This window comes from Pollachius pollachius (genome assembly GCF_949987615.1).
Source record: "Pollachius pollachius genome assembly, chromosome: 2".
Classification (NCBI taxonomy): domain Eukaryota; kingdom Metazoa; phylum Chordata; class Actinopteri; order Gadiformes; family Gadidae; genus Pollachius; species Pollachius pollachius.
The window spans coordinates 36,274,580-36,300,655 of NC_136935.1; the positions used below are offsets into that span (position 1 = coordinate 36,274,580).

Below are 26,076 nucleotides of genomic sequence, written 5' to 3' on the forward strand. Positions count from 1 at the left end.
GTTCCCTCGCTATGTCTGTAATGTTGTTGGACAGTACAACTCGACGTATTTTCATGCCTACCCATATCCATATACTAGTCTAATCTTATGACCTATATCCCTTCACACTACATTTTAAACATCTATAACTGACTCTTGGGAGGGCCAACATACCTCTGATGGTATACAATGCAACACTAACGGTACACTATCACAAGCAGTCCCCTTCAATACAGTGAGTAGGCACATTACAGTTCTACCGGCTTGATGTTGTGCTACACAAGTAACAAACCGAAAAATCTTGTATGCAAATTGAAAAAGTCCCTTTTTGTCAAAAACCTTGAAGACACGAGGCGAGTGAGTGTTTGCTACCATATAGAACCGGAATGTATCTAGATGACGCTGAGCTGGGTCACCTCCATCTGGGTGCTCAGGGCTCACCCTTGGTTTCTGATAAGACACAGTGTGGATAGAACAGTAGGCGTTGGGTAAAGGGAACTCAATGAGCTTGGTTCAACATTTTAGGGAAACTGATAGGCTGCCTTCAGAGTCAAAGTTTGCTTATGGGCCGGGGAATAGCCGAGGCATTAGATTAAAACATAGGAATCTGTGTTTTTATTCTGTTAAGATAAACCTATTGGCGCCGTTGAAACTGTCCTTAACATGTAGAACAGCCTTTCTCAACCAGTCACAATAGGCAGCACAGTAGAAGACCAGTACGACATCATTGGACGGACAGCGGAAACTCACGTACCATAATTCACAGTCTTTCCATACTAGAATCTACTCAATTTACCTGGAATATCCCCCCTCCCACCGATATGATAATCAACATGACCACTCACAGCAGTAACCCTCCCACCCCCCAGACATGATCAACATGACCACTCACAGCAGTAACCGGTTTCAACCACCCACTCGATGGTCCAACATACACTTCATCAAAAAGGAAAATTGGCAGGCTCGCCCAAGAGTTTATTGCGTCTTCCAACCTCTTCACAGGTGGCCAACATATGGAACGAACGGGAGATCTGCTACAGAGCCTTGTGCTTATGGGTTAAAGAGCTGCCGAGGGGAGATAAATGAGTACCAGATGCCTTTTTAACCATGAAACTCAAACCCCTGTATCGCTGAAGAGAAACAGGGCGGAGTCTTGTATCAAACACCAGCACACCCCAAAATATGTCCAAATATGTCCTTCATAAGTACAGTTTTACAGGTTTACTTATGACCATCCAACACATAGTATGAAAATAAATCGAAATTCTTCATCCACTCTCATCCTTAACACATTTCCGCATAGTGCATTTAAAGCATCAGTTTCCAGGAATGGAAGAGCTCTTCGAGCTTCAGTAGAGTACACCATTCATCAGTAGCAAAGCACCTCCAGTGTGAGTCTGAAATCCAAACTCGTGGCCAACAACAACACATCTGATGTAATAAATGAGCGAGTCTCATGGCTCCAGTTCTCGCTACATACGCTGCTGTGAAACCAGAGGAATAATACAGTATACCCTGGAGAAATAACCCATGTATCCTCAGCATAATAGCCATTTGGTGAGTGTGCGTGCGTCTCAGTTCCATCCAGGTCAGTCAGTAGTAAGAACATGAGATCATCATCAGTGTGAAACGGTATACGAACAGTGTGCGTCAGTGTGTGTGGAGTGTATGTGTACTCCATCCATGGGGTCATGTATCCGAGTAGTCCTTAGCAACGGCAAAGCAACGGCTTCGGTGTTGGATTACAGAGACAGCCGATGCACTCATCGCTTGGTGGCGTCATTGTCTGTCTCTGTGTGTGTGTGTGTGTGTGTGTGTGTGTGTGTGTGTGTGTGTGTGTGTGTGTGTTATCCTGAGCATCACTACGTACTAGTTGATCTTCGTCTACGCAATTCCCTGTATAATAACTACGCTGTAGTTTATCAATTGCACATCTAAAATATACCTTGTTGTATGCATGCGTCAGCCCCAGTGCAGTCAGTGTGTGGCCTCTGTGTGTCTATAGGTGTGTGCGTGGATGTGTGGTTGCGCATGCGTGTCTGTATTTGCTTGACAACACGTAGGTAGAGCGGGGGGGGACCAGCCCTGGATATGTTCCAATACTTAACACTACTCCTAACATGCTAAAGCAAAAGGGTATTTAAAGTGTTGGCAGCGCCGCCTCCCCCCCCCCCTTCCCCTCAGTGATGTGTCTCCAGCTCTACCACCGTCCAGTCCCCCTGGGGGGCACTGCCGGCTGTCTCGGGGGAGAAGCTGCTGACGGAGGTGACGGTGGCGGAGGAGGGCGGGGTGAGCGGGGGCAGGAGGCGGGGCCAGAGGCTGCTCTCCAGGGGGCTGAGGGTGCCCCCAGCGCCCCCCGGCAGCAGGAAGAGCGGGGAGGAAGAGGAGGCGCAGCAGCAGCCCTCGGCGGTGAGCAGGAGGCTCTGGTTGATCAGCTGCTGCACCATGTCCACCTTCTTGCCCCAGTCGAGGGGCTGGCTGTGGTGGTGCCTGCTGGGTGTACGGGGGGAGTCGGGCTGGGGGGGAGGAGGGGGAGGCGAGGGAGGGTTCTGGGACGAGAGCGAAGAGTCCGAGTCTTCCGACGCCACGCGCTCCAGGTGAACGTCGTCCCCCGTGACCTGCCGTCCCTCCGTCTGCTCCTCGTCGGTCCTCAGCTCCTCAATCTCCTCCTCGCTGGTCTCCAGGGCCTCGTAGATGGTGCAGAGGCCAGAGGAGGGGGACAGGAGCAAGGAGGCCGCCGCCTGGGCCTGTTGGCCTTCCAGCTCCTGCTGCCACTGCATGATCTGCTGCCTCTGCTGCAGCTCCACCTGCTGCTGTTGGAGCTGCAGCTGGAGCTGATCCCTCCTCTGCCTCTCCACCTCCTCTTTCCTCCTCTCCTCCGTCTTCTCAGCTTTCCTCCTCGCCGCCTCCGTCTCCTCTGCGGCTCCCCTCGCCGCCTCCTCCTCCTCCTCCCGTATCTTGACCTCCTCCTTATCATGAAGCGCCTCCGTCCCCTCCGCCTCCCCAGCAGGCTGGCTGTGGAGATCCCTGCGTTGCTGGAGCTCCAGGAGCTGCTTCTGGTGCTCGGCCAGCCTGTTCAGCTGGGGGCTGCAGGCCTGCAGGCCGCCTGCGTTCCTGGGCGGGAGGTCGGCGCAGGTCAGCCGGGGCGTGGTGATCACCAGGTCACCGCGGGGCATGATGACGTCACAGCGGGTCGCTGTGGACGGTTGGGGGGGCTGGCCTCGCCGTCGGCGGTGGGGCTGGGGCAGCGTGCTGAGCCCTGTATACGAAAAGGAGGGGGGGGGGGGGGGAAGGGAAGCGGGAGAGAAGGAAGGAGGGGTGGGAGATCACGGTAGCATGGCGTTACAGTGTGAGCAGGGGAGCAGTGAGGCTGGAAAAAGGTAAAATGGAGGCCAACTTCATAGTAAATAACATGAAACTGTCATGCAAGGCATAAACATAAAGCAACAGAACAGCTGCTAGGCTTTTGATACTTTTGAGTGACCTTGGGTTCTTAACATGCAAGCTTTGCAAGTGCCCGTATTTCAAGTTGTGTGTTTAAAGATTCAACACCAGAGTATCGTGATGAGTTACCAGCTAAAGTAACGTGATGGTGGGGGATAGTTAAAGATCATATCTAAGCAGAGAGCAAAAGAAAGCATTCCTTTTTCATTATTTGGACCTTTTGTGTGAAACCCGAAAGAGAAAATAAAACAAGCCGTGTGTGCAAAAACAAAGCAACATCCTGTATATACAAATGCTACCACAATAAAGTGAGAGTGACACAACCAGAAAGTTTGTTATCCACTGCAAATAGAAAGCCTCATGCTTGCCTGGCAAATCATTCATGCAGTCATACACAAACGGTGACAAAGGAGCCAAGGGGCAAATAGCTTGCCTTTAGAAACAATCCTGGCTTCACTTGGACTTCAATTATGAGCCTGCTCATAAAACTACGTACGGTTAGCATTAATTATATAGTTGTAGGGCTGAAAGTCCCAGAACCAAGGGTGTCTTTTGTGCAACAGTGTGGCCATGCGTACGGTGACTTCCCCAGGGGGACAGTAGGAGCGATGAATCAGCCAGAGCCAGCAAAAGCACCAGAGAGAGAAACAGATAAAAAACAGAAAACTGGCCCGGTAATCGTTTGTGTTGTCCAAGTAAATAGTCTTGTTGAAGGTCTTTGTAGTGTCCGAAGGTGGGTCCCTTCGGAACAAAACGGCCGGGTCTGAGCCCGTCAGAAGGGTTCCTGGTCGGTCTCTGCAGACTGAGGGGTTGTGCAGAAGAGCTGCGGAGGTCAAACTTTACAGAAAGCACCACTGTCCTCATGCATGGACGGGGGACAGGGAGTCCACGTCTTCATTTAGACCCGAGAATATGCAAGCAAGTGCTTTTTTTTTTGATAAATTATGGATACTTTTATAAGGGTACGTCTCTGATTTTAAAAAAAAAAATACAATTATTGCATCTTTCGATTCTGAAACTATAATGCAACTACAATCCAAACTATGAAATATGTTGTTGCTTGCACCTTGCTTCCCCCTCAGGTTTCAGTGATCAAGAGCTTTTGTTTTCCATTCACACTTGAACCCCCTGCACACGTAAATAAAGCTGTCCAGGAAGAGAAGCACTTAATGGTAAAAAAAATTCTAATCTTTATTTAAAGCGTTAGGTTTCATTATTCCAAAATATGGACAGACAGAAATGAGGGGGAAAGGCGACGGGTATATTCAAACTTTAAAGTGCAAGGCAAGAATAGGAGTAGTGGGGGAAGGAGTTGCAAAAATGGAAATACATTTTTCTTTGTATAGTAAAAAAGATGGGGGGAGAAATATATTAAGGGGAACACCACGATTTACTGACCGCATTGCATTTTCTTCCCCAGGGTCAACATTCTATTCCTTTTTCAATTTTAAATTGTAAACAGTCATATGGCAGCTGGGTGTGACAGGATAATGCAGTGTTAATTACCAAAATAACACACATACAGATCTTGTAATAGTAAATAGTAGCAATTGCACATACAGGAGTTTAAGCCATATCATTTGTAAGGGGAAAGGATATACCAGAGGGAAAATGGCACTGTATTTACTTCCCTTTCTTTTTGCTCTCTGTTAAATTTTGACTTTGATCACAGCCACCCACGATACTTCAGGAGGAAACAATGACATTGATTAAAACACATTTCCTTTTTTGTTTATAGAGCCTTGCGTTGGGCAGAGTAGATACAAGCACAGCTCTTTGGGATTCCCGGCTACTATACGTTACCTGAAAAACAGTTCTCAGTCTTTTCACAGATAGCCGAGTAGTATGGCGGCTGGGGTTCTTCATCATCGTCGCCGTCGCCGCCGCCGCCGCCTCGCGTCCGCGCTTCCGTACCGGAAGTACGGGCGCCTTCCAATCCGTACACTGCGTCTTCGTCTGCTTCCTGCTGCCCGCACTGCAGGTAGTTGTGCTCCGGGGAGAGGGGCTGGGTCAGGGGCCGTGGTGCCAGGGCCCCCGGGCAGGGGCCTTCCTCCTTGGCCTGCTCGGGCCGCTCTTCCAGGGAGAAGATCCCGGGGCTGTGGGCACCGTCCCCTGGTGTCGCCGAGTCGCTGTAAGTGGCACTGAACGCAGACTCGGCTGGCGGGGAAAGGGCTCCGACACCGTAGGGCAGCTCCTCTCCCTCCTCCACAGCCGAGAGACAGCGCTGGGCCAGCCGCTGGGCCAGCAGCTGCCTGTCGAAGGAGCTGTTGACCATCCCCAGGTCCAGCAAGGCCTCCCCCTCCGTGTCGCTAGCCTCCTCCTCGGTCGAGGAGCAGGACGAGGCCTGGGGGGAAGCAGGGCTGACCGTTGGGAGTTCCGTGAAGGCGGCCATTCCCGCGCTCCCCTTTCCCTGTTGCCCGTCTGGTAGGCTCTGGGGCTCCCCCCTGGCCGTGCCCTGGTCCGGCTGGGGCTTCTCTGCGTGGTTATAGTCCTTGAGCTCCTCGGGGGTGCTGATGTCGCTACCCAGTGACATGGCAGGCCCGGCACTGGTGGCGGAGGGCAGGGTCTGCATCGGCACAGACCCGGACGGATCGGTCTCGGGCTGATCTTCTGCTCTCGGTGGGTCGTCCTGGCCCGAGGACGGTGGGGAAACCTCGCGGATCTGAGCGCTGAAGGGTGCGGAGCCTAGTTCCAGCCATGCATGGGCTGGGGACTGGGTCGGGGTCTCGGCGTCTGCTTGCCAGTGGTCTGAGGTTGGGCTGTTTGGGGCCGATGGCTGGGCGGCCTGGTCCAGGGGCTGCTGGACCTGAAGGGGCTGTGCCCAGGGGTTGGCAAGGCCGAGCGGTTGGGCCCACTGAGCGTCCGGCAGCTGCGGAGGCGGGGGAAGTGCGCGGTTCAGGTTGTCCAGTCTCTCGTCCTCAGCCAGGTCGTCTTCATCGGCGTTGCCGTAGCTTTCCAAGCCGCTCTCGGTCACCGCCTCGCTGGCCATCTCCACATCGTCGTCCTCGTCCTCTTCCTCCTCACCACCACAATCGCCAGCACCGCCGTTCAATTCATTGTCGTGCCGGGGTCTCAAGGGCGCCTCCGCCCGCTCCGAGCCCACGTCCATGTCGTAGACGCGGTCCTCCTCGTCGTAGTCCTCCCCGTCCAGATCGTGGGCCGGTATGTCCGGGACCTTCTCCAGGTCTGGTGAGCCCACTGAAGCGCCCTTGAGGCTGCCGTCGCCCAGGTCGTCCGTGCTCTCTGTGCCCTCCAGGACCCCCGGCGCGCTGAGCTCAGACGCCCCCTGCTGGCTCCCGCTGACGTCCTCCGAGTCTAGCTCCGAGAGCAGGGCCCCGCCGGCCCTCCAGGCGGCCCCGGCACCGCCAAGGGGACCAGCCGACCCCGGGCGAGACTCCTCCGTGGCCTGGGTGGTCCCGCTCATCTCGGACACGGGCAGGCTGAACTCCCGTTCCTCCTCGTCCTCCTCGTCCTGCGCCTCCTCGTTGAGGTTGGAGGCGGCGGCGGCCTGGCGGGGAGTCTGTGCGTGCAGCTGGGCATTGGAGATTGACGCGGGCCCCGCCGGATCCTCCTGCCCCACGGGCGGATCCTCCTGCCCCATGGCCGGATCCTCCGGAACGGAGACCTCCGCTGGCAGGACGGCCGCCGGGGGTTCAGGTTCTGAGGGCTCGGTATGTTCTGGGCCTGTGGAGGGAGACTTCAGCGGGGGAGCGGCACTGACCGGGCTGCTCGGCAGAGAGGGAGCAGAAGCCATCGGTGCCGGCGGGTCTCCGGTAGAAGGCGGTGCGGGGAGGTCCTCGAGGGGGGTAGCGGTCGAGATTTGTGCCTCACCCCCTTCCTTGGGTTCCCCAACGACGGCTTCTACGGCCATCACCGCCGCGCCAGTGGCGAGAGCAACGGGGGCATCTGGCAGAAGGGCCGCTGGATCGGCGTTTGGCTTCTCTTGGGTCTTCTTGGCAACGCCAATCGGCTGGACTGCTTGGGTGGGTTTGGGGCCACGTTTAGCCTGTGACGCAGCACCGGGCGGCAGCTTGGCCGCCAGGGGTGTTCTGCTGTTGGCAGGCAGCCGAGAGCTGACCACTAACTTCTTTGTAGGCGTTGGTTTGAGAGTGGCTTCCTGGGTTTTGGGGCGCTGCGGTTTGGGATCCGCGGCCTTGGGGGTAGCTGGACCCTTAGAGGGTGGGTCGGGCCTTGCTCCGGCCTTGGTCTGTTCCGCTTTCTTTAGGTTGGAAGATGTCCAGGGCGTAGGCTTCTTGGCTGTTGGCCCGACAGCAGAAGCTGGCCTGCTGCCCACATCTGTGGCGACGACAAAAGACCAAAAAACATGAATTACTTTGATGCAATCCGAGCATTCAGAGTAAACGGATGCATCTTGTAGGGCTTTAATCCTGCTAAACATGCCACGTGTTTTAATGCAGGTCTGTTATATTTAAGGGAAGGAATCTGACCAGGACAACAGAGGTAGCCAATAACAGAGATAGCCATGTTTAAATGTTCAATTCCACATACCTTTCGGAAGAACCGAGGATGTCTTGGGAGGCTGTGTTGCTGTGGCTCTGACCGTAGAGGGCGCCACAGGTCTGCAGGGGGCCGGTTTAGAAGGTCTGGTGGTGGTGGTCTTGGTTGGAGCAGTGGTCTTGGTTGGAGTGGTGGTCCTGGTTGGAGCGGTGGTCCTGGTTGGAGCGGTGGTCCTGGTAGGAGCGTTGGTCCTGGTTGGAGCGGTGGTCCTGGTTGGAGCGGTGGTACTAACCGATCTAACCGAGGCGAAAGGAAAAGAAAAGAATGGCTGATCAATGTTTGGTGAACATTAAAAACAAAAGAGCTAACATTGAGATGCGCCACGAATACCTGCGCATTGAGGTCATGCATCTTGAAAATTGTCAAGTTCCTTGGAAGAAAAGCATCTGCAACCCTAACAGCAGAATCAGACCTCTCTCACACACACACACACACACACACACACACACACACCCTTTTGTAACACGACACCTGCACCATCATGTGCAATTACAAGCACACATGAAGACTGGAATTGCATCATATTGACCCACAAATCCAATTTGCCAAAGTACAAAAGACGAAGATCCACTTTAGGAACCCATCCATCTAATACCGCGCCCCAACAGCCTCCGAGTCACCAGCTCATCCTCAGAGCGAGCAGGAAGGAATGGGCCGATGATTGAATGAGAAGAGGAAGAAAATGGTGTAGAGATTAGAACCGCGCGGTAAACAGGGAGGAAGGGAGGGAGACGAGCAGAGAGAGAAGAAGGAGGAATTTCAGGGAGAAGAAGGACAATATGAAGCAGGGCGAAGGGTCAAAACCCTAATGTAGGCTGGGGGATGAAGGCTCACAAAGAGGAGAGCCACCAACAAAGCAGTTGACCCAGCAGTAGATTTTGAACCATGGTCGTTATCATTACATCTTACTTTGTATGCAGAGTTCCATCCAAATTAGCACAATGCTGACTTTTAACCTTTTTGACCAATGCTGACTTTGACAACATTCTGAATTAGTATAGGATAACAATACATTGCATGGGCCTGCAACTACTGGTTAAAATAAGCACAATATATGTTTTTGGTTTTAAGTTATTATAAAATCATAGCTTTCTCCAAGGTTTTGAGGTCATCATCAATCTACAAAAAACAAGTAAACAAGGTTGGACCACATTCAAAGTATAGAAACTACCATTTAACATTTAGGGATTATGAGAACCAGTGATCTACATCAGAATGCAGTTGCTGTGTCCAACTTGTACACGAATACTCCCTATTCAGCAACATCTCACGAACAGTAATAAAGCGCCTGATATGTGCTGCAGTAGCTAGTGACCCTTCCAACAGAGTCATTGGGATAAACCTCAAGCTGCATTTTCTGCCTGGTTGAACACCCCTCACAATCTGCATCTTTTTATTCCAGACCAGCTCAAATGAAAATGTATCTTTTTAACTATTTAAGTTATGCAAGTAAAGCACAAATTAACTTGTCCAGGTACTTATTATGTTAAAATATAAGTATGTTCAAGAGCAAAGAAAGCAGTCAATGGCATAGAAGATCCCATCTGCATGTAACTACTTCACACCGACGAGATGCCCTGAAAAAGGGATTCAGAAAGCCTATAGTCGGTTTGTAGGACATTGCAGTCTGGTCAATGAGGAATGGGTGTCTTCTTCATGATTATGGCTAGCATTACATTTGTGTTCTGATCATTTCTAAAAATAGGACTAATTTTGTATAAATAATTATCACAAAGGCGAATAGAGGTAGAGGTATGTAACGGTTTCCTGACTATTAAATCAGCATACATTCCCGGATCATTTTCCCTTCCCATTATGATGAGGTTACCAGGTTCTCCAGTGCAGCAGTGCTCTTCCCCTTGCCAGACAGAGGGCTGTACACTGGGACTACAACAACAACCACAGTTTAGTTCCCTGGATTATAAAAACCGGGCTTAGCCATGAACTCCACGTCAAGAGCGGCTTCCTATCCATCTATCCATCCATCCAATAAGAGACAAAGATCCTTCCATTTCTTCATGAGAGTCTTCTGTTGCCAGCTCAATAATAGGATGCAAACCCTTCAAAAGAACACCACTGGCCATTGAAATACTGAGAGACCCCTTGAATTCTCCACATGAAGTGTTTCATACAAACTTCTTGGGCCATTCCCTTTTCAGTCAAAGTCAACTATACTTATTTCTCTCAAAAAAGGGCAATTTCTGTCACGGCAAGTATAAACAGCCGACGGAAAACGGAATCCAAGACATTAAATTTGAACGCAGAGCACAATTCTCGAAGAATATAACGACGAGCATTCAATGCTCAGTTTGGTCTGCGAACAATAGAATATAAAATATACTGTTATGGCAGTGATCTGAAAGTGTGACAGTGAAATTGCCATTGCAGATTTCCCAGAATATCGATCCCTGTTTCCAGTCACACATGCAGGAAAGCTTCCGGAATAGTTATAGGATAGAATGCATCTGTGAAAGGGGCTGAACAGACAGAAGAGGGGGCAATATATGACACACAGGAAAGAGATCACCATGACAATACAATGTTGGTCTTGTAAAGCATCCAAAACCAGCAGGTCTCCGCCTGCTCTCAGAGGGCAGGGCATGTTCCCGGCGCCTGTGTTTGCTTACAGCTGGCTCCTCCATAATAAAAGTACTGCGGCCCCAAGTCGGCATGGTGCAGCCTAGCAACCACTACAGAAAACCCATTAAAACTCTGCTCTTCTAAAGCACTCGGCACAGTGACAGTTTATGAAACAGCTGTCAGAAACAGAAAATAAGTGTTATTCGCATACTTAACATCTATGACGGGTTGGTTTAATTGGTGGTTTAGCCACACAGTGTCTAAGAGGACTGTTGAAAACAGACCGACAATATGACCCACAACACAACGTCCAGATGCGGAACTGGGCCCAGACAATCACCTAAGCTGTTAAGGAACCATTAAATTAACATTTAGTGGATTATCCAGTTGATCCACTAAATGATATCCACTGATTAAATGCATGTTTGTTTGACTGCGAGTATTTCCATTTAATCTAGAACACATAAGACATAAACTGGCAAAACCAGGGAGCACTGTACAACCAAGAACCTTAAGGCTCCCTCTGGCAACCCCAGTAACGGGGCCACATCATCATCGGCATAATATACGCGCTATTCAAAGCCAGAAAGAATGAGAGGAGACAGGGGCCGGGCCTGGATGAATCAAGCAGCAGATGAGGGAATGAGGCTGCAGAGGAGGGGGTAGATTAAGTCGTCTGATTATTGATTGCTGTCTGAGATGCAGCGAGGAGGGAGGGTGGGTCTACCCTGAACGCCTTGCAGAGCAGGCCATGCGAAAGATGGAGAGAGCAGGAACATATGCAGGCTGGAGGAGGGGCCAGGACAAAGATGGATTATCCAGAGGGTACAAGGACACTGAGGGGAGCCTCGCGGTTCTAGAACATTACGATCGAACCTCAGTGTGTAGTGTTGAGCCGTGATAGGCCACTTATGACGCCACTCAGGATAGATCTTGTTTGGTTATTGGCTAAAAGGGGTGGTACTTTGAAGTCTTACCGTTGATCCGTCATGGGACCTGGCCGTCCCATGCTACCATGGCAACAAAGGTAGCAGTATGGGATGACACAGCAGTGAGCCTATTACCTTCAGTTATGTGATCCCTAAAAAATAGGTTTGTGGTTTTTGCAACGATTACTCATCTGGGAAAGCAGAGCTCTGTGAAACAGGTGTGTTAGGCAAATAAAGTGCTTGAACCTACCATTAGATCTCTAGATAATGACATTAATCTACCAAGTAGATGTTTTAACCTTTAGAACTCTTATATTTTTTGTCTCATCTGGTTAGTGAAAGCCGTTAAGGCCTTGTCATCTTGTTGTTCATTTCCGGAATCATTCACTTCCTGCCCCATATTATCTGATGCGTTACCACGGTGACAGTGAAAACGAATAGAGATCAAATTAGCACTGGTGTTGACACAAGGTGCGTCTCTCTCTCACACACACACTTTATAAAATAAAAATGTCCCTCATAAAATAAGTATCCATTACATTGCTCTACTTAATTGTAACTCCTGTTGAGTCAAGTCAAATATATCTTATTTGTATAGCCCTAAAATCAGTCAGTCAGCCACAAAAGGCTTTAAAGGACATATTTATGTTGACTTGATCATCTTTATCAATATCCATTAATTCCTTCACCTGCAGTGTAAATGTATATCGATATTTCTCTAAACCTAATATAATTTGACAACTGTTTTAATACTTCCTCGGGATATGTTCCACTGACCAGTTGGGATTTTAAAATAATGACAACCCTCTAGTATAGGCACTTAAACACGTCATAATAAAAGCGGTTACCGAAATGTTTTGACAACTGAAATTCCCTCTGCACCATTTCAAAATCTGCCTATTTGGTAAAGACACTAGAGAGAGAGCTCAGAAAATCAGAGGAGGTCCACAGTAAACAGCACCCCCAAAACCCAAACCAAATACGTGGCATTTTGTCTTTCCTTCATCCCTTTTAAAATGAGTTTAACTGAAGTGTTTAGATTGGACAAAGCCCCTGTTCTTCAGCATAGCTTTGAGCGCTAAGGCCCTCCAAGTCTTTGGTTATTCCCATCGTAGTGACTCAGTAGAGTGAAAACCCGAGCCGATAACAACCCAGACAGGCCACAATAGAGGTCCTTCTTTGTGGGTGTTTTTCTGGCAGCGATGTAAAACAAAGTCATCCCTTCATCACTTAGGATCGCGGGCGGGAATGAGTGCTCTGAGGTTGTTTCCGGATGTCCAGGGCAGAGAGATTGGCTAGTCATTGGTTGGCCAATCTCATTTGTGACCTTACCGGGGTAGACACATGCTACTTTTTATGCAAAGACGAAAGACACACAATCGAGTTTAGTAAAATAGCTTAACTATTAACCCATTTGTATTAACACATTGTATCTACTAGATACAATGTTGCGCCGCGCAGCAGCCGGCACAAATGGGTTAAAAGCTAGAACCGAAAACCAACTGCAAAAAAATTATAATCTGTTACTGAAGACGATTAGTTCTTGTCTGTACAGCAACTATGTTTGGGCAGTCATTGTATATGCATTTCTGTTTGTGGCATACGTGGTAGTCAGACCTACTGTGACAAAGTCCCCAAATAAGTATCCCTAAATTCCCTGTAATATTCAGGGTATGCCATGGATGACCGGCAAGGCATACCTGGTTGCCTTGGTAATGGCTGTCCTATCAGGCTTGGCCCCGGTAGAGCTGCTGGGTTTGGGGACGGTGGAGGTGGCTGGTCGACTGGCAGGACCTGAGAAGAATGAAGGAAAGAAGACAAATTTAACTGCACTGCAACAAGACACTCCACAAAGACAAATGGCCATCTCCGATTCAAGTCACTGATGCGGGGCTAATATTAAAGACTGATCATTTGACACCAGGTATTGAAACCAGGTATAGCATTATTCATGATGTACAGAATTGTTAACCTTCTTATGGTAAATCTTCCCATCATGATGATGCTAATAATAAACACTAAGCAATGATGGCCACGCCCTGCCCTGGAGAAACCCCTCACCTGTGGTCCTGGGCCTGGCTCCGTTAACAGGCCCCGCTGGGGCCCTCTTGGCGATACTGTTGGACAGTGACCCCTCGCCACCGTTGGCCAACTTGGCAGGGGCAGAGGAGACTCTTGTATTGCCTGCAGGCTTCTTGTCTGCTACTCCCGTGTGGGTTCGGACAGAGGACGCTGCTAAGGCTGCAGGCTTCTTAGGCAGCGGGCCTGTTGTCTTAGATGCTGCTTGGGACCCGTTCACCCCTCGGCTCGGAATGGTTCCTGGGCGCCTGGGTGGTGTAGAAGGGGCCTTGGTCTGCGTCTTGGTCTTTGCTCCTCCTCCGACAGCAGAGGGGATGGTGGTGGTTGGCTTTGATTTAAGCGAGTCGTTCGGCTCGACTTCGGCCTCAGCAATGGCAGGCGTGTCATTGCCCTCCTGGCCAGCGGGGGGCAATGCTGCAGTTTCCTGGACCTCTTCATCCGGAGACGCCGCAGACCCCTTCTCTTCAGCCGGCACTGCCGCAACCTGGGCGGAGGTCGGTTCTGTGCCCACTAAGGCTTCCGTGGGCTCAGTTGTTTCCATGGTTACCCCATCCGGTTTCATCCCCTCCTGAGGCCCGTTGGTTGCGAGCGTCTGGATCCAAAAGAACGCAGCGAGTTGCTCAGCTGCTCCGGATGCTCAGAGATGCCTTGGCGACGCCCTGACTGCTCTATATAGTTTCCACACTGCAAAATACAAAAGCACAAAAGGAAACATGCATTATTGATAACCGCCACGCAATATCAAACAAATGTGTGTTACTGATGAAGTCCAATAGTACATCATTAGAGCCCTCGTTTAACCTAGGCGTCAGGCGCCACAGTGGGACTGCTGTCTCCAAATGATGCAGCAGTTTTGTCCATCATCCCACACTAGGCCAAATCAGAACTCATTAGGGCCTCACAGGAATTTTGGAGAACAGGAATAACAGGAAGTGCAGGAAAAACATCAGTGGGACACACTACTCCAGCTTTAGACCCTGGAGAGCATGAGCGACCGCCACAAAACAATTCTGGTAAAAGGCTGAAAGATCACATTTTATGTTGCAGGATTCCAATAACCAAAAGGCTTGACTGGACACAGTGAGTGGGAAGGGGGACGGACGGAGTTGTGGTTTTGAGTGACGGCACAGGGGGAGTTTCACAACCTTCTGATGAGATGACCAGCAGCCCTGAGCATGAGCAGCCAACAACAGCATGAGCAGTCCGAAACCCACGAGCCATCTTGTGTCCCGATTGAAGGCCTCAATGGAAGACCTCAAACTTGAGCTATTGTGTGCCTTTATAGGTCTCCCCAATTCATCTCAGTTCCCCTCATACACAGACCTCATCTTCTTCCGTTTCCGTGGTATTCCTCAGACACTGGTTTCGGTTTGCCCATCCCCAGCCCACTCCAAGCTCATAGGGAACTCTTCCAGTAAATGGTTTGTGTGGTCCGGGATGGGGTGCCCCACACGCCCTGTGCCCCCTTCAGGGCGTGTGGGGGCGTAAGGGCTTGAACCCCTGCCCCCCCAATCCCCATTCTTCTCAGTGACAAATGTATGATTTAGAAACCCAGGAATACTCATTATATACCCCCTGAATAAGGACTTCAGATTCTAGACCCACAAAACTGGTTGCATTTGAAACCATTTTAATGTAGCGATTGAAAACACATTCTTATGAATCTTATTACGGGTGTCATTTTGATGTAATACTCAATATACATTGGGGGGGGGGGGAATAGACTGATTTTGGCACCACATCCCTCAACCGCTCGCTTTAGTTTGTTATTCCTGCAGCCTCTGCTGAAGTGTGATGGAGTACAGAGAACGCTAAGCGAAAACCATTTTGGCACGTTTCCCCTTCAGTGGAAACGTTGAGCGTTCCTGCTGACGGGCGGTTTATACGAAATCGATACAGAGCGAGTCGGCAGGGCGGCCTGCAGACCCTGGCCCTCCATGGCTAAACATTAACTCCAACGGCCACTCTCCTCGCTCACAAAACACCTTCTCAGAGCTGGCTCTCCCTCCTCTAGATCGTGTTACGGTGTTCTCGGGAAAATGGTATCACAATGGCTCACCTGAAACCCATTGTTGTGGGTTGGATCAGAGGAGAATAAACAAACAGTTCACTTGTTTAGGAGTTGCCCGAGCGGACCTGGTGGGAGATCGGGTTATTCATTAGTTTATAAAATTAAAATCCCACTCCTAGCCTACCCAGACGATGTTGATTCAGGGATGCGTTTAATTTTTTATGAGGAATAGTGACAAAACTGGTTAAAAATTGGGAGTATCAAAAGGTTTCAAAAAGCAGGGGGTGAACTGGTGTCAAAGCGTCGTAAATACTTGAATAAAGGGTAGCATAGCCTTTAGTCATGGTCCATTACAGGAGGCTTGAGTGGGGGTTGGGGGGGGGGGGGGGGGGGTAATGGGACTCCCATGACAGTTTCTTCAACCATGAAATTCTACAGGCTAGTAGTTGGTATGAAAGTCGAACCCAAGTGTTCCCTCAATTAAAAAAAATAATAAAGAAGCCCAGAGGTCCTATCCAAACCATAACACAACCAGCATGCCACACCTCATGGTAGTTTAGATAGTTTCCTGCCTCAAACGGTGGCTGAAAAGACACTTGTAATCCTTTGTACGTATCCAATTAGTTGGAAAGGAGGACCAGAAGGGCTGCTTGGTGTGAACAAAAATATGGAGTGACGTCTTTCATCAAACAGAAAAGAGAACCTCCATTGTATCTGCATGCAAAGCATTCCACTGCGTCCTCGTTAGCATAACAAACACAGCAGCCCGAGGAAGTGTTGATACCTTAGTCAGGGCACCTCTCCGCTGCTAGCGCCGCGCGGCTATTATGAAAATTAGCTCGGTACAGTAGAGTATGGTATGACACAGAACTAGAACAAGCCAAAGGCTGGAGGTTGAGATGAGACAAAAGTTAGCCTCAAGACTAGACGATGTGTGTGCGTAGATTTACATGAGTGGATGAAAGACCTTGCAGTTATTTGCATTCCTCCCGTTGTTATGAAGACGGTCTACTAAAACCCATGACTCTCCCTCTCTCCAGGCACTTTAATTACATCAGTCTCATCCCCATCTCTTGTTCTCCCCCCCGCCTTCTCCCCCTCTGAATCAGGCTCTGTCCAGACAGTGGAAGAGGTGGGAGACAAAATAGGTCAGTTTTAATACTGTGTCTACAGCACGAGGGGGGAGGGATTTGGACTGGTTGCGGGGAAAGGGAGCGAGCGAGCGGGCCGGGGTAGAACGAGGTTAGGAATGCATTGTTCCAACCGAGGAGGAGCGGGATGAGAGGTGTCCGGGTGGGGGAGCTGATCCGAGCTGGGAGGGGGGTGACACCGATTCCAGGGTTTAATGTCAGATATCCATCTGCCTCTATAAAACCCCGATCCTGGGCTGGTGCCCGTGGCCTGGATGTTAAAGGAGAACAGAGCAGGGGCCGGGGCCTCGGCAGGGCGCCAGCGTTGTAAAGCATGGCCCATGAAGCCGCGTTGGGACTGCTCACTCCGTAGAAGACCAGGCGGGCTAGAAGACCCACACGTGCTCATGGGAAAGTTTGCGAGGTTTGAGGACGAGTAACCGTTCCCAGCCTAGAATAACATGATCGTATCAGAAATTAAAGTATACAATACCGTTAATGGCTACGGGATATTAGTATCAAGAGATATTCTGATGGGGTTACTTTGGGGACACACACACACACACACACACACACACACGGCCGTGTGTGCGGAAGTGAGGGAAAGGGCGAGAGTGACCCGCTTGAATTAGAGCGTGGTTGGTACGTGCGTGGCATGGGGAGAGGTTGTTAGTGACAGAATGACTTGGGAATGTTTAAGATGTGGGCAGAGGGAGCAAGGGGAAATTGGCAATACATGGTACAATGAAACAAAACCAATAAGACACTGCTAAATATGAGACAGAATCTTTAACTCTGTGTACTGCTACTCCACAGACAGACACACTTCCTTCATAGAACACAAACAGCCAATAGCACTGGGTGCAGCATATCGTCATCGTCTCTCACAATCTGAATTCACAGCCCAAAAGAAATAATCAATGAATATTGTTGCAGCCCTACAGAGTGCCTAGATTAACAGAATACGCCTACACACAGCAAGAACAAATATTGGCCTTCACCAGGGACCCTCTCCACTCCGATATTCCCTTCACACTGATCACAGCCTTGATTGAGGGTGAAATAGCCTAATAGCCTACAGGCAGCTAACAGACGGCGGTGCTCAGAGAGGCTGGCATGAAGGAGACATACATCGAGAAGACGTTCACTAATTAACTGTTGCGCGCACACAAGGCACTTTCTGTCGACCAGAGGGAACAGAAAAGATCGCAGTTAAGCACTGTGAGAAAGTCAGTGAAAAATGGAGAGGAGAGGGGCCAGACAGGGAAAAGGAAGAGGGGGAAAAATAAAAAAAGTATTTGTGTGACATGGCATTTCCTGCAGAGAGAATTCAGCTTGGTTCCTATTATAGAATTGGGATCACATAAAACTCAAGTTTGAAGGGCGCCAGCTGTCACCAGATCACAAATACACCCTCTAAAAAGGGTCTTTTATGTGCTCAGATGCAGACACAAGCGTGTTTACACAGCGTTCCGGCGCACGGTTCATGCACAGCACAGGCACTCAGGTGCCTGACGAGGCACGGGCCCGGTTTAAAAAAAGACTAGAGACCCTGCAAGTACGTTTTTGAACTCTTCCAAATAAATACCGGAGGAACTAAAGGAGGTATTTGTGAAGGGAGTCCATGGGAGGAGTAATGCGTGCGTGGCTCAATCTCACCATAAATGGCCATGCTGGTGAGAGCGGAGAACCGCACGCTGGCAGGAGACAATCAGCCGAGTGCACAGGGAGGACACTGGATCTCTGCGCAGGAGGACATTCTCCCTTTTCCTCGACGCTCTCATTCCACCCATTTATTCATCTCTCTACGCACGGCTCCTTTTACACCTCTTCTCTCGCTCTCATTCGTTTCTTTCCACATATCAATGTTTTGCACCACATGCGTCCGTCCGTCTATCCATTATAGCGCATCTTTCTTTGGCATTTCCATTTGGGTCCCTCTCTTCCTCTCCATGCATCCGCCACCCCACCCACCCACCCACCCACACACACACTTCAGGATCATGTCAACACGGGATGCTGTTGCTCATCGGCTGTGTGGCCACACCACCTCGGGATTACACAGCAGCTGGTCCTTAACAGGTCAGGAAGTCACCAGAACTCATCTGTAGTACTTCCTGTTGTACACAATATATATACATTTTATACAAAATTAGAATTTAGCCAGGAGACTCGATGAATCATTAACCCCTCTCAATAAAATGTGACCCGACAGTGGGGTTTGGTATGAATCAACCAAATGACCAATCAGCAGCGGCGTTGTCAAGAACCGTTTTGCTGGCTGAAACTCAAATAGTGCCGCCCCACATGAGCTGCGGCAAAACAGAGTGCACAGGAAATTATAGTTTACATCTCGACACTCTTCAAGCACTGGGCTTCCGCAGGGTGCAGACGAACCACACAGATAGTGTCTGTGTATCAACAGTCACAGACACCTTTTCAACTGTAAAGGCAGCTTCTTCCAAGGCACCCTCACCCTAACGATGGCACGGGAGACCTGGTTCTAAGCCATCTGAGGATGGCTACTTCAAACCCAAAAGGAGCATCGTGGATAGGTTGCTTTCAATCATCTAAAGAACTACAAGATATTTGGGGGTTTCAGACAGTTGTCGCCACATCTGCTGTGAACATCCTGCGTGGAGCTTGGAGTGTGTGGATGACATAATCCTCTAATCCGAGTACACCGAGCCATTTAGAACCCCTCCCCCCCCTTGCCTGAGCCCAACTGGTGCACACAATATACCCTAGACTGGAGGGAGGGTGGGGGCCGTAAACTGGAGGTGTGCCAGGTCCTTGGTCCGGGGGGGCCTGGGGTTCTTCTTGGGAGGAGCGTTCTTCATAGCTACTCCGCCCCTACATCATCCACACTTGAGTCGGTGCATTTAAAAAAAGTGTCAATTCATCAGTGGAACTGCGCAGGTCTGGGCGATAAGCATGCGGCTCAGCCGAACCAATACCATAGGGAACACGGAGGATGTGCTAATTGATGACGACGTCGCTCAATAAGCCCGGGAAGAGGTGCGTGTCAAGTGTGGCGACGGGTTAAGCAGACTCTCCGGTTAGCCTTTGTGGCGCTGGCGAATAATCAAAGCGTGACGGCCTAGTGGCTAAGCAGTGGCCTGAAAAGGCTGCAGGGCAGTGGGTTACAATCTGTCCCCCTCCATGGCAGGCCTTCAACCAGAGCTCCAGGCCAAGGCCTGGGCCCAGCCGGGCAGCCGGCCAGCGGGGCCAAGAGATGCCACGGGGAGCTACAGTGGAACTAGAGGGTGGTGGTAGAGTTAGGGCATGACCACATCGTTTCAGTTTGCCCATCAATATTCATGACTTCCTTGTTCACATCTTGACACACATTAGCATAGCGCTTATTCACACAGTGTGTTTGAAACTCACAGAAAACACCACAAGGCTTATGTCTACCATTGGCGACATCAATTTCCCCCCCCCCCCCCACATGCTCCTGCAGCCAGCAGGAGAGCTTCTGTCCAAACTCTCTCACTCTCTCTCTGTAGGAAGCAAGCATTTGCGGTTCGTTAAACAACGAGTGCATGGACTGAAGCCATGCGTCTTAATGGCGGTAAAACAACACAATGTCACGGAGAAGGTGGGGGTCTGGGCTGGGCGGGGGCCGGACCCTTTTGTCTGTACAGCTCATCAGGCGACCCCCCCCCCCCCGTAGGCCGTGGGTGGGGATTAGGTGGGCCCAGAGGATGGGCCAGGGGGGGCAGCTGGCACTACAAGTCCTGCCCTGAATGACTAGACCTCCGAGAGGAGGACCAGGCTCACCGGATGGTCTTCGGAGCACAGCCTGGAGAGGGTCTTAAGAGGTGGATCTATTATTTACGTCGGGCCATTGATGAAAGACCACGAGTTCAAGAAGCCAATTCAGGGTGAGGTAGTGAGGGGGTAATTCAGCTGTATAACATCGGACTGCATATTATTAACATGTTAAAACCTCTCCATTCTAGGGGATTTTTTGTCTCAAAAGATCAGTCGTTTAGTTTACCAGACAGAATCACAGCACAACAAGCCGCAACACCATAGGGAACGCTGCTTTTTCAAATGCCAATAATTATTTAACCATTGCCAGAATTGTACTTTCAATTTAGCCAGACCCTTGTATCTGGTCCAGTTGCCAGCTCCCCAGGCAGCCAGCCAGCAGATAGTCGATATGCTGCTGAGGAGCCTGAGGACTGGATCATAAAGCGCAGTCCTTGGTGAGCTCAGACCAGCTGGACACCCAGCCCACGTATCACTGACAGCAACAACAACACACACACAAACCTGTGGGCCTCTTGGCACAAGCCACCTAAATACACCATCAGATGCCTAACCAAATACACACCCAAAACAACCACAACTTATAACTTATAAGACACAGCTAACCTCAGAAAACCTTGAGACGAAGGCTAAACAATCCAAGCAATTTATGCTTGTTTTTAGCCAGACCGTTAACCCAACAAAATGGTGTCCAAAATATGACAAAATAACCAATAATTACAAAGCAAGTGCGAGGCTATAAGCTAAACCCATCAAACATACCCCACAGCTCTTCAGTTGCCCAACACACGAAAAAGAGCTGACAAAATACAAAAAAGCACTGAGGTGTGGGTTTGATAATTACAGCGTCTCTGACTGTGCCTTGCCAATAGGAAAAGGGTAGATGGCAAACCCGTCGTGACGAGGGCAACCATGCACGGCACCGTCCCACAGCCAAGCCGCAGACCAAGACCCGGCACCCAGCCAGACCAGGGACCGGCACCCAGGCGGACCAGGGCCGGCACCCAGGCGGACCAGGGACCGCCACCCAGCCGGACCAGGGACCGGCACCCAGCCGGACCAGGGACCGGCACCCAGCCGGACCAGGGACCGGCACCCAGCCGGACCAGGGACCGGCACCCAGCCGGACCAGGGACCGGCACCCAGCCGGACCAGGACCCGTCACCCAGCCGGACCAGCCGGCGGTTGACAGAATGTGCCGCAACTCTGTGAGAACACCATTCTGGACAGATCAGGGTGTGACCTGCAGCTGAGAAGCAGCATACGAAGGCCAAGTGGACACCAACCCCCCTGACAGTTAATATCTATGACTGTTCAGCAGCATTGAGCCCAGAAAAAAATAAGGAATTGACCAGTAACTTATCCTTCTTTAAATCTGCCCATCGTTGAGGGCTAGTGTTTATATTCAACATGTCCAAAAAGGATAGACTCCCGAGAGATTGTCTGCTCATACACAACCCCGTGTGCGGACGGCACACAGGGTGTGGCACTGTGACCCGCGGTATGATTCAACACATTCTGTTGACTGGGCCAGATAAGAGGCCGGAGGGGCGGCAGAAGCCTGGAATCACACTGTTAATCATTATGTCACAAAACACGACCAGACCGATTCACCACCTGCCACCTTCGCCGCTACTTCGGAGCCGGCCTCCCACAGCTGTTATGCTGTTAAGAGAGACCGGGGAGGTCGCCTCCTACGGCCGTTCAAACAATCGATACAATGTCTCATTAGCAGAGAAAGGGGTGAGGCTGTGGCAGGTCATCCATGAGGGGATTGTGGAGTAAGTCCAAACCACCCACAGGTTGAGCAGGTTTCACCGGATTTATCTCCACAGGGACTGTGCCAAGAGATAAGCAGGTCAAGCTGAAGAGGAGAGCGGAGGCATCTCAGCCATCGCTGGCAGCCAGGTGAACGACGCGACCCCGACAGGGCGGACGTGAGTAACGCTCTCGCCCAGATTGGAGTGACAGGCAGCTCCGCCTGGAGCAGCGTTCGTTTGAAAAGGCCTGCCGGCTGTCATGTGCTCCTCAAAAGTTACAAGGTCACCGCCTGTGTTTCACACACAGACACGCACACAGAAACACACAGCTGCGGCGTGAATTTAAAACATCCCAATGGAAATGATCCGCCCGCATTCCCAAAGCGTTTCCCCGCCCGTTCAAACCTTGAAGCACATCAACAGTACATCCAATCCTGGTTGGAGCACGCCACCCAGATCCATACGGTCAGCATATCAGCCCAGCAAAGTCATGTCATCTCACAACAAGGAGGAATGTGTATATACTTTTGATAAGGGACATACATGCTGAACTACAGAACAGAAATACATCAGGCTGTTGCCATTTCAATTTTACTGTGCAGATTTACATGAAGAGCATCAGAGGTATGCATTGTCCAATACATTAAACTGACAAGTCAATTAAGAGGCATTTCACGCCATTTCACAGCAGGCAGCGAGGCAATTCCCATTAGCCAAATGCTCAGTGACCATCCAATCTGAACCCAATTAACACAGCCACCAAACATGTTGAGAGGGCAACAGCCTATTGATGAATGAACTCATTTTCTGGGAGCCTCGAGTCACAGTATTTGTTTACGTGAACAGATTGCTTCTTTATGAACGGACATGAAGTATCAGTTTCAAACTATTCAGCCAGTCCATTGCGGCCCAAATACTAAATTATTGTATTCATGTACAGGAAGTACAGGAACTAGTACAAACGAGGGGATCCCGGCCATTTACATGATGCCAATTCCCCTCACAGAGACCCATTCATGGCCAGCTAGCCCGGTGCTGAACGGGTTACTTGGGCTATCTTTAGAAGTGAGAGCAGAGCATCCTCTCAAAGTGTTGGGGAGTCTACAGTTCAGGATTCCAGTGGAGGAAATGGAAACATCTCTGATTTTCTAAGATTTGCATTACAATAAAGAAAAACAATTATATTGCTGGACAGTAGTTATCTTTCATCATGATATTGTCCATAATGTCCCAGGCTCCCAGCAACACTTGCACCACAAGTCTTTGTCCCGCAGGGTCTGCTCAGTGACTCCCTGCCTCGTTCTGAGCTCCACTTCCCAACGAGTGGGCCAAAATAAACAAAAACAATCGGATGCCAAGGAGAGGAAATCACAACTACTCAGAACCCCCCCCCCCCAAATGAACATGTTATGCAAGGTTGTTTCAGAGCCAAATAACACGTGACTGTATCCCCAATACTGCCGGATCCATGGACAGAGTCTGTATACTCACAGCCATGTCCCATCCAAGTGTATAGGGTATATTAGTGTATACGACTACACTATACAATAGAGCATGTTGGTAGAAACCTATAATACAATTACGTTTTGTGGGAGTACCTATTGGGTTGACACAGAGGCCAGCCAATTGAAATGTAAAAACTTTTAGATTAAGATTGACCGTATATAATTAACGTATCGGAGCAGTTCTTATCCAAACCAAAAACAGGGGCATCCATTGAAAAAGAAGCCTTCTGGTGGTAGTGTTCACGTGATATCCTGCTCAACAACTTCACAAGAAAAACTTCAAACTGGCTGTAGGCTATATCACTTCAAACGTGACTTGTTTTTCCCTACATGGAAGGAACGCTTTAATGACATTTATGCGGCTTCGAAAGTACAGAGCCAGCCACAATCGTATAGACACACACTAAATCATCCACGGTTTAGCAGAAGCGAAGCAACTAGAGGCCCACTTGAGGGTGACAGAACAATAGATGTCTGTGCGGTCGGTGTTGGCACGCATGACTGCAAAATATGGAAAATAAATGTAATCGACTACAAACGTGCACGCTGGCTGAGTGATACAGCGAAGCTGCGCACGACGCACCACTCGGCAGCAAGCGCGAGGGGGAAACATAAAGCACACCACCGCCCAACCATTATTACCCGCCGCGAGGCTAAACGTCCATCATCTCAACCCACAACAAACTCTCGCTATTGCAAGTAGCCCGGGTGTGCAGCCTTGTAAAAAAAGAGCTTCCATCAATTTGAGAGACGGAAGATATTGGAGACATTCATGGGGAGAAGCTAAGGGCAATTGCTGTCCGTAACAATAAACAAAACCACGGATACACACGTTTACGCGTTTAACAGCGTTTGAACCCGATATACGTTGATGCATAGAGAACAACGCAATTCACCCCGCCGCTACGATGTCGCTCAGATGTTATTGACGTACCTTTCAAATGTCGAGGCACGCTTCCCCCAGGTTCTCGTTTCTTGAAGGAACAAACAGTGCCCTCCTTCTCAATTCAGCGGTGACTGAATTGCACTCAAAGTGTCGAGCGACGTAAATTTCAGATGAGTAACAATGAAGCCTTTGCGGTCTGAGGGCAGGCGTCCTTTCTCGAGCTCCCTTCACCCCACGTTTCACTGGCAACAAACGGCAGCGGCGGGCTCCTTCTCTCTCTTCCCTTTGACAAGGACCCAGGCGGAGGAGGAGAGGGGGGAGGGACCATATAGTGGCGCGGGGAGCGATTGAAGGGGAATTTTAAAGTGAAAATGAATCTCTGCGTCTGAATGTCTTTTAGCCCAATCAAGAGCACGCATTATGCAGGCGAGATGTCAAATTGTAAACACCCGTACGTCGCAGGTTGTGGCATTGCGTTGTCATTCGGCTGCTTTATCGGTTGCCAAAAGCATGCTTTGAATTAATGACAAGTGCATTGCATCCATCGAATGATCCTTCAAAGCTACTAAAATAAATATAATATTCCATAAATCAATAATAATCCAATCCCTAGGGTATCAGAAATGTGATTGGCAAGGCCCTGGGAACGAGTGTCTAGTTTGCTATGGTACAAGTCCACAATAGCAGTGTCCTTGCGGGTCTGTGAGAATGCAGCTGCAGAATTCACAATAGGCAATGATGAAAAGAAAGGGAAGGGATATACAAAGAACGCTGGGAGTGACTGAGCGCGTTCAGATGTGTGACCTCAACTGGTCTGTCTTAAGCCAACTATAATGAAACCGGGAAGACGATATTAAGTAGGGAAAAAAAGCTAGTGAAATTCTTATGTGGGGAAAATGGCAAATAGGGGATTACCAAAAATACATGTTTCAGGGTTTTCCTCTTCTACTTTTCTTAATGTTTCAGAAGTGTTGTGTGAAAGGGCTAAATGCATGAGTCATGCAACCCATTTCACTACCTTCAGTCTTGAGTTCCTGCAGACCATATTCCTCCCCAACAGTATCGTGCGTAGGAGTGAATGATTATATTTATGTCAAGTTATTTCGATTTAGGATAACCTTGATGTTAACACCAGGGTCATTTAGATTCAGTCAACTTTTCAGTTAGAAATAATTAACACCACCCTATACTATTTGCCCTTTGGACCTTGGCAAGACTTAAGACTCCATTGTTGTGGACAACGTTTGGCAAGTAGACCTCCCAACAATGGACTCTATGGCTCTTTTATGATAACCCTAAAGTAAACGATTGAATTACAATTAGGCCTTTACAAATAACAACACATGACCATTTGGTAGTCTACTTTCTGTTTGGGTCCTACTGCTAATGTTTAGACAAGACGCCCAATGGGATGCCATTTTCAGGTCCAAAGCTCAGTCTGTGTTTCCAACATGTAGGCCAATATTCCTTAATTGGAA

General features: G+C 49.7%; 1 protein-coding gene across 2 annotated transcripts; it reads right to left on the reverse strand.

The window, feature by feature from the left end:
• Window positions 1-881: 881 nt before the first annotated feature.
• prr36a (proline rich 36a) lies at window positions 882-24,864 on the reverse strand. Of its 2 annotated transcripts, none has more exons than XM_079730770.1 (6): window positions 24,647-24,864; window positions 13,512-14,213; window positions 13,151-13,244; window positions 7,933-8,177; window positions 5,227-7,719; window positions 882-3,238 (listed from the first exon to the last, which is right to left on the reverse strand). In XM_079730770.1, the coding sequence occupies exons 2-6, from the start codon at window positions 14,089-14,091 to the stop codon at window positions 2,160-2,162; spliced, it is 4,491 nt and encodes a 1,496-aa protein (XP_079586896.1). In that variant the 5' UTR covers window positions 14,092-14,213; window positions 24,647-24,864; the 3' UTR covers window positions 882-2,159. The 2 variants fall into 2 exon arrangements, with proteins under 2 accessions (XP_079586896.1, XP_079586897.1); XM_079730771.1 differs by lacking the exon at window positions 882-3,238 and adding an exon at window positions 3,339-4,225.
• Between the last annotated feature and the right edge of the window lie 1,212 nt (window positions 24,865-26,076).

What these genes read in the sequence shown, in the direction of transcription:
- prr36a (XM_079730770.1), bottom strand. Translation starts at nt 14,091, where the DNA reads ATGAAACCGGATGGGGTAACCATGGAAACAACTGAGCCCACGGAAGCC. An exon ending in GCCATTACCAAGGCAACCAG is followed by an intron (nt 8,178 to 13,150) that starts GTATGCCTTGCC and finishes CGCCTCGGTTAG; the next exon opens with ATCGGTTAGTACCACCGCTC. An exon ending in ATCCTCGGTTCTTCCGAAAG is followed by an intron (nt 7,720 to 7,932) that starts GTATGTGGAATT and finishes TCGTCGCCACAG; the next exon opens with ATGTGGGCAGCAGGCCAGCT.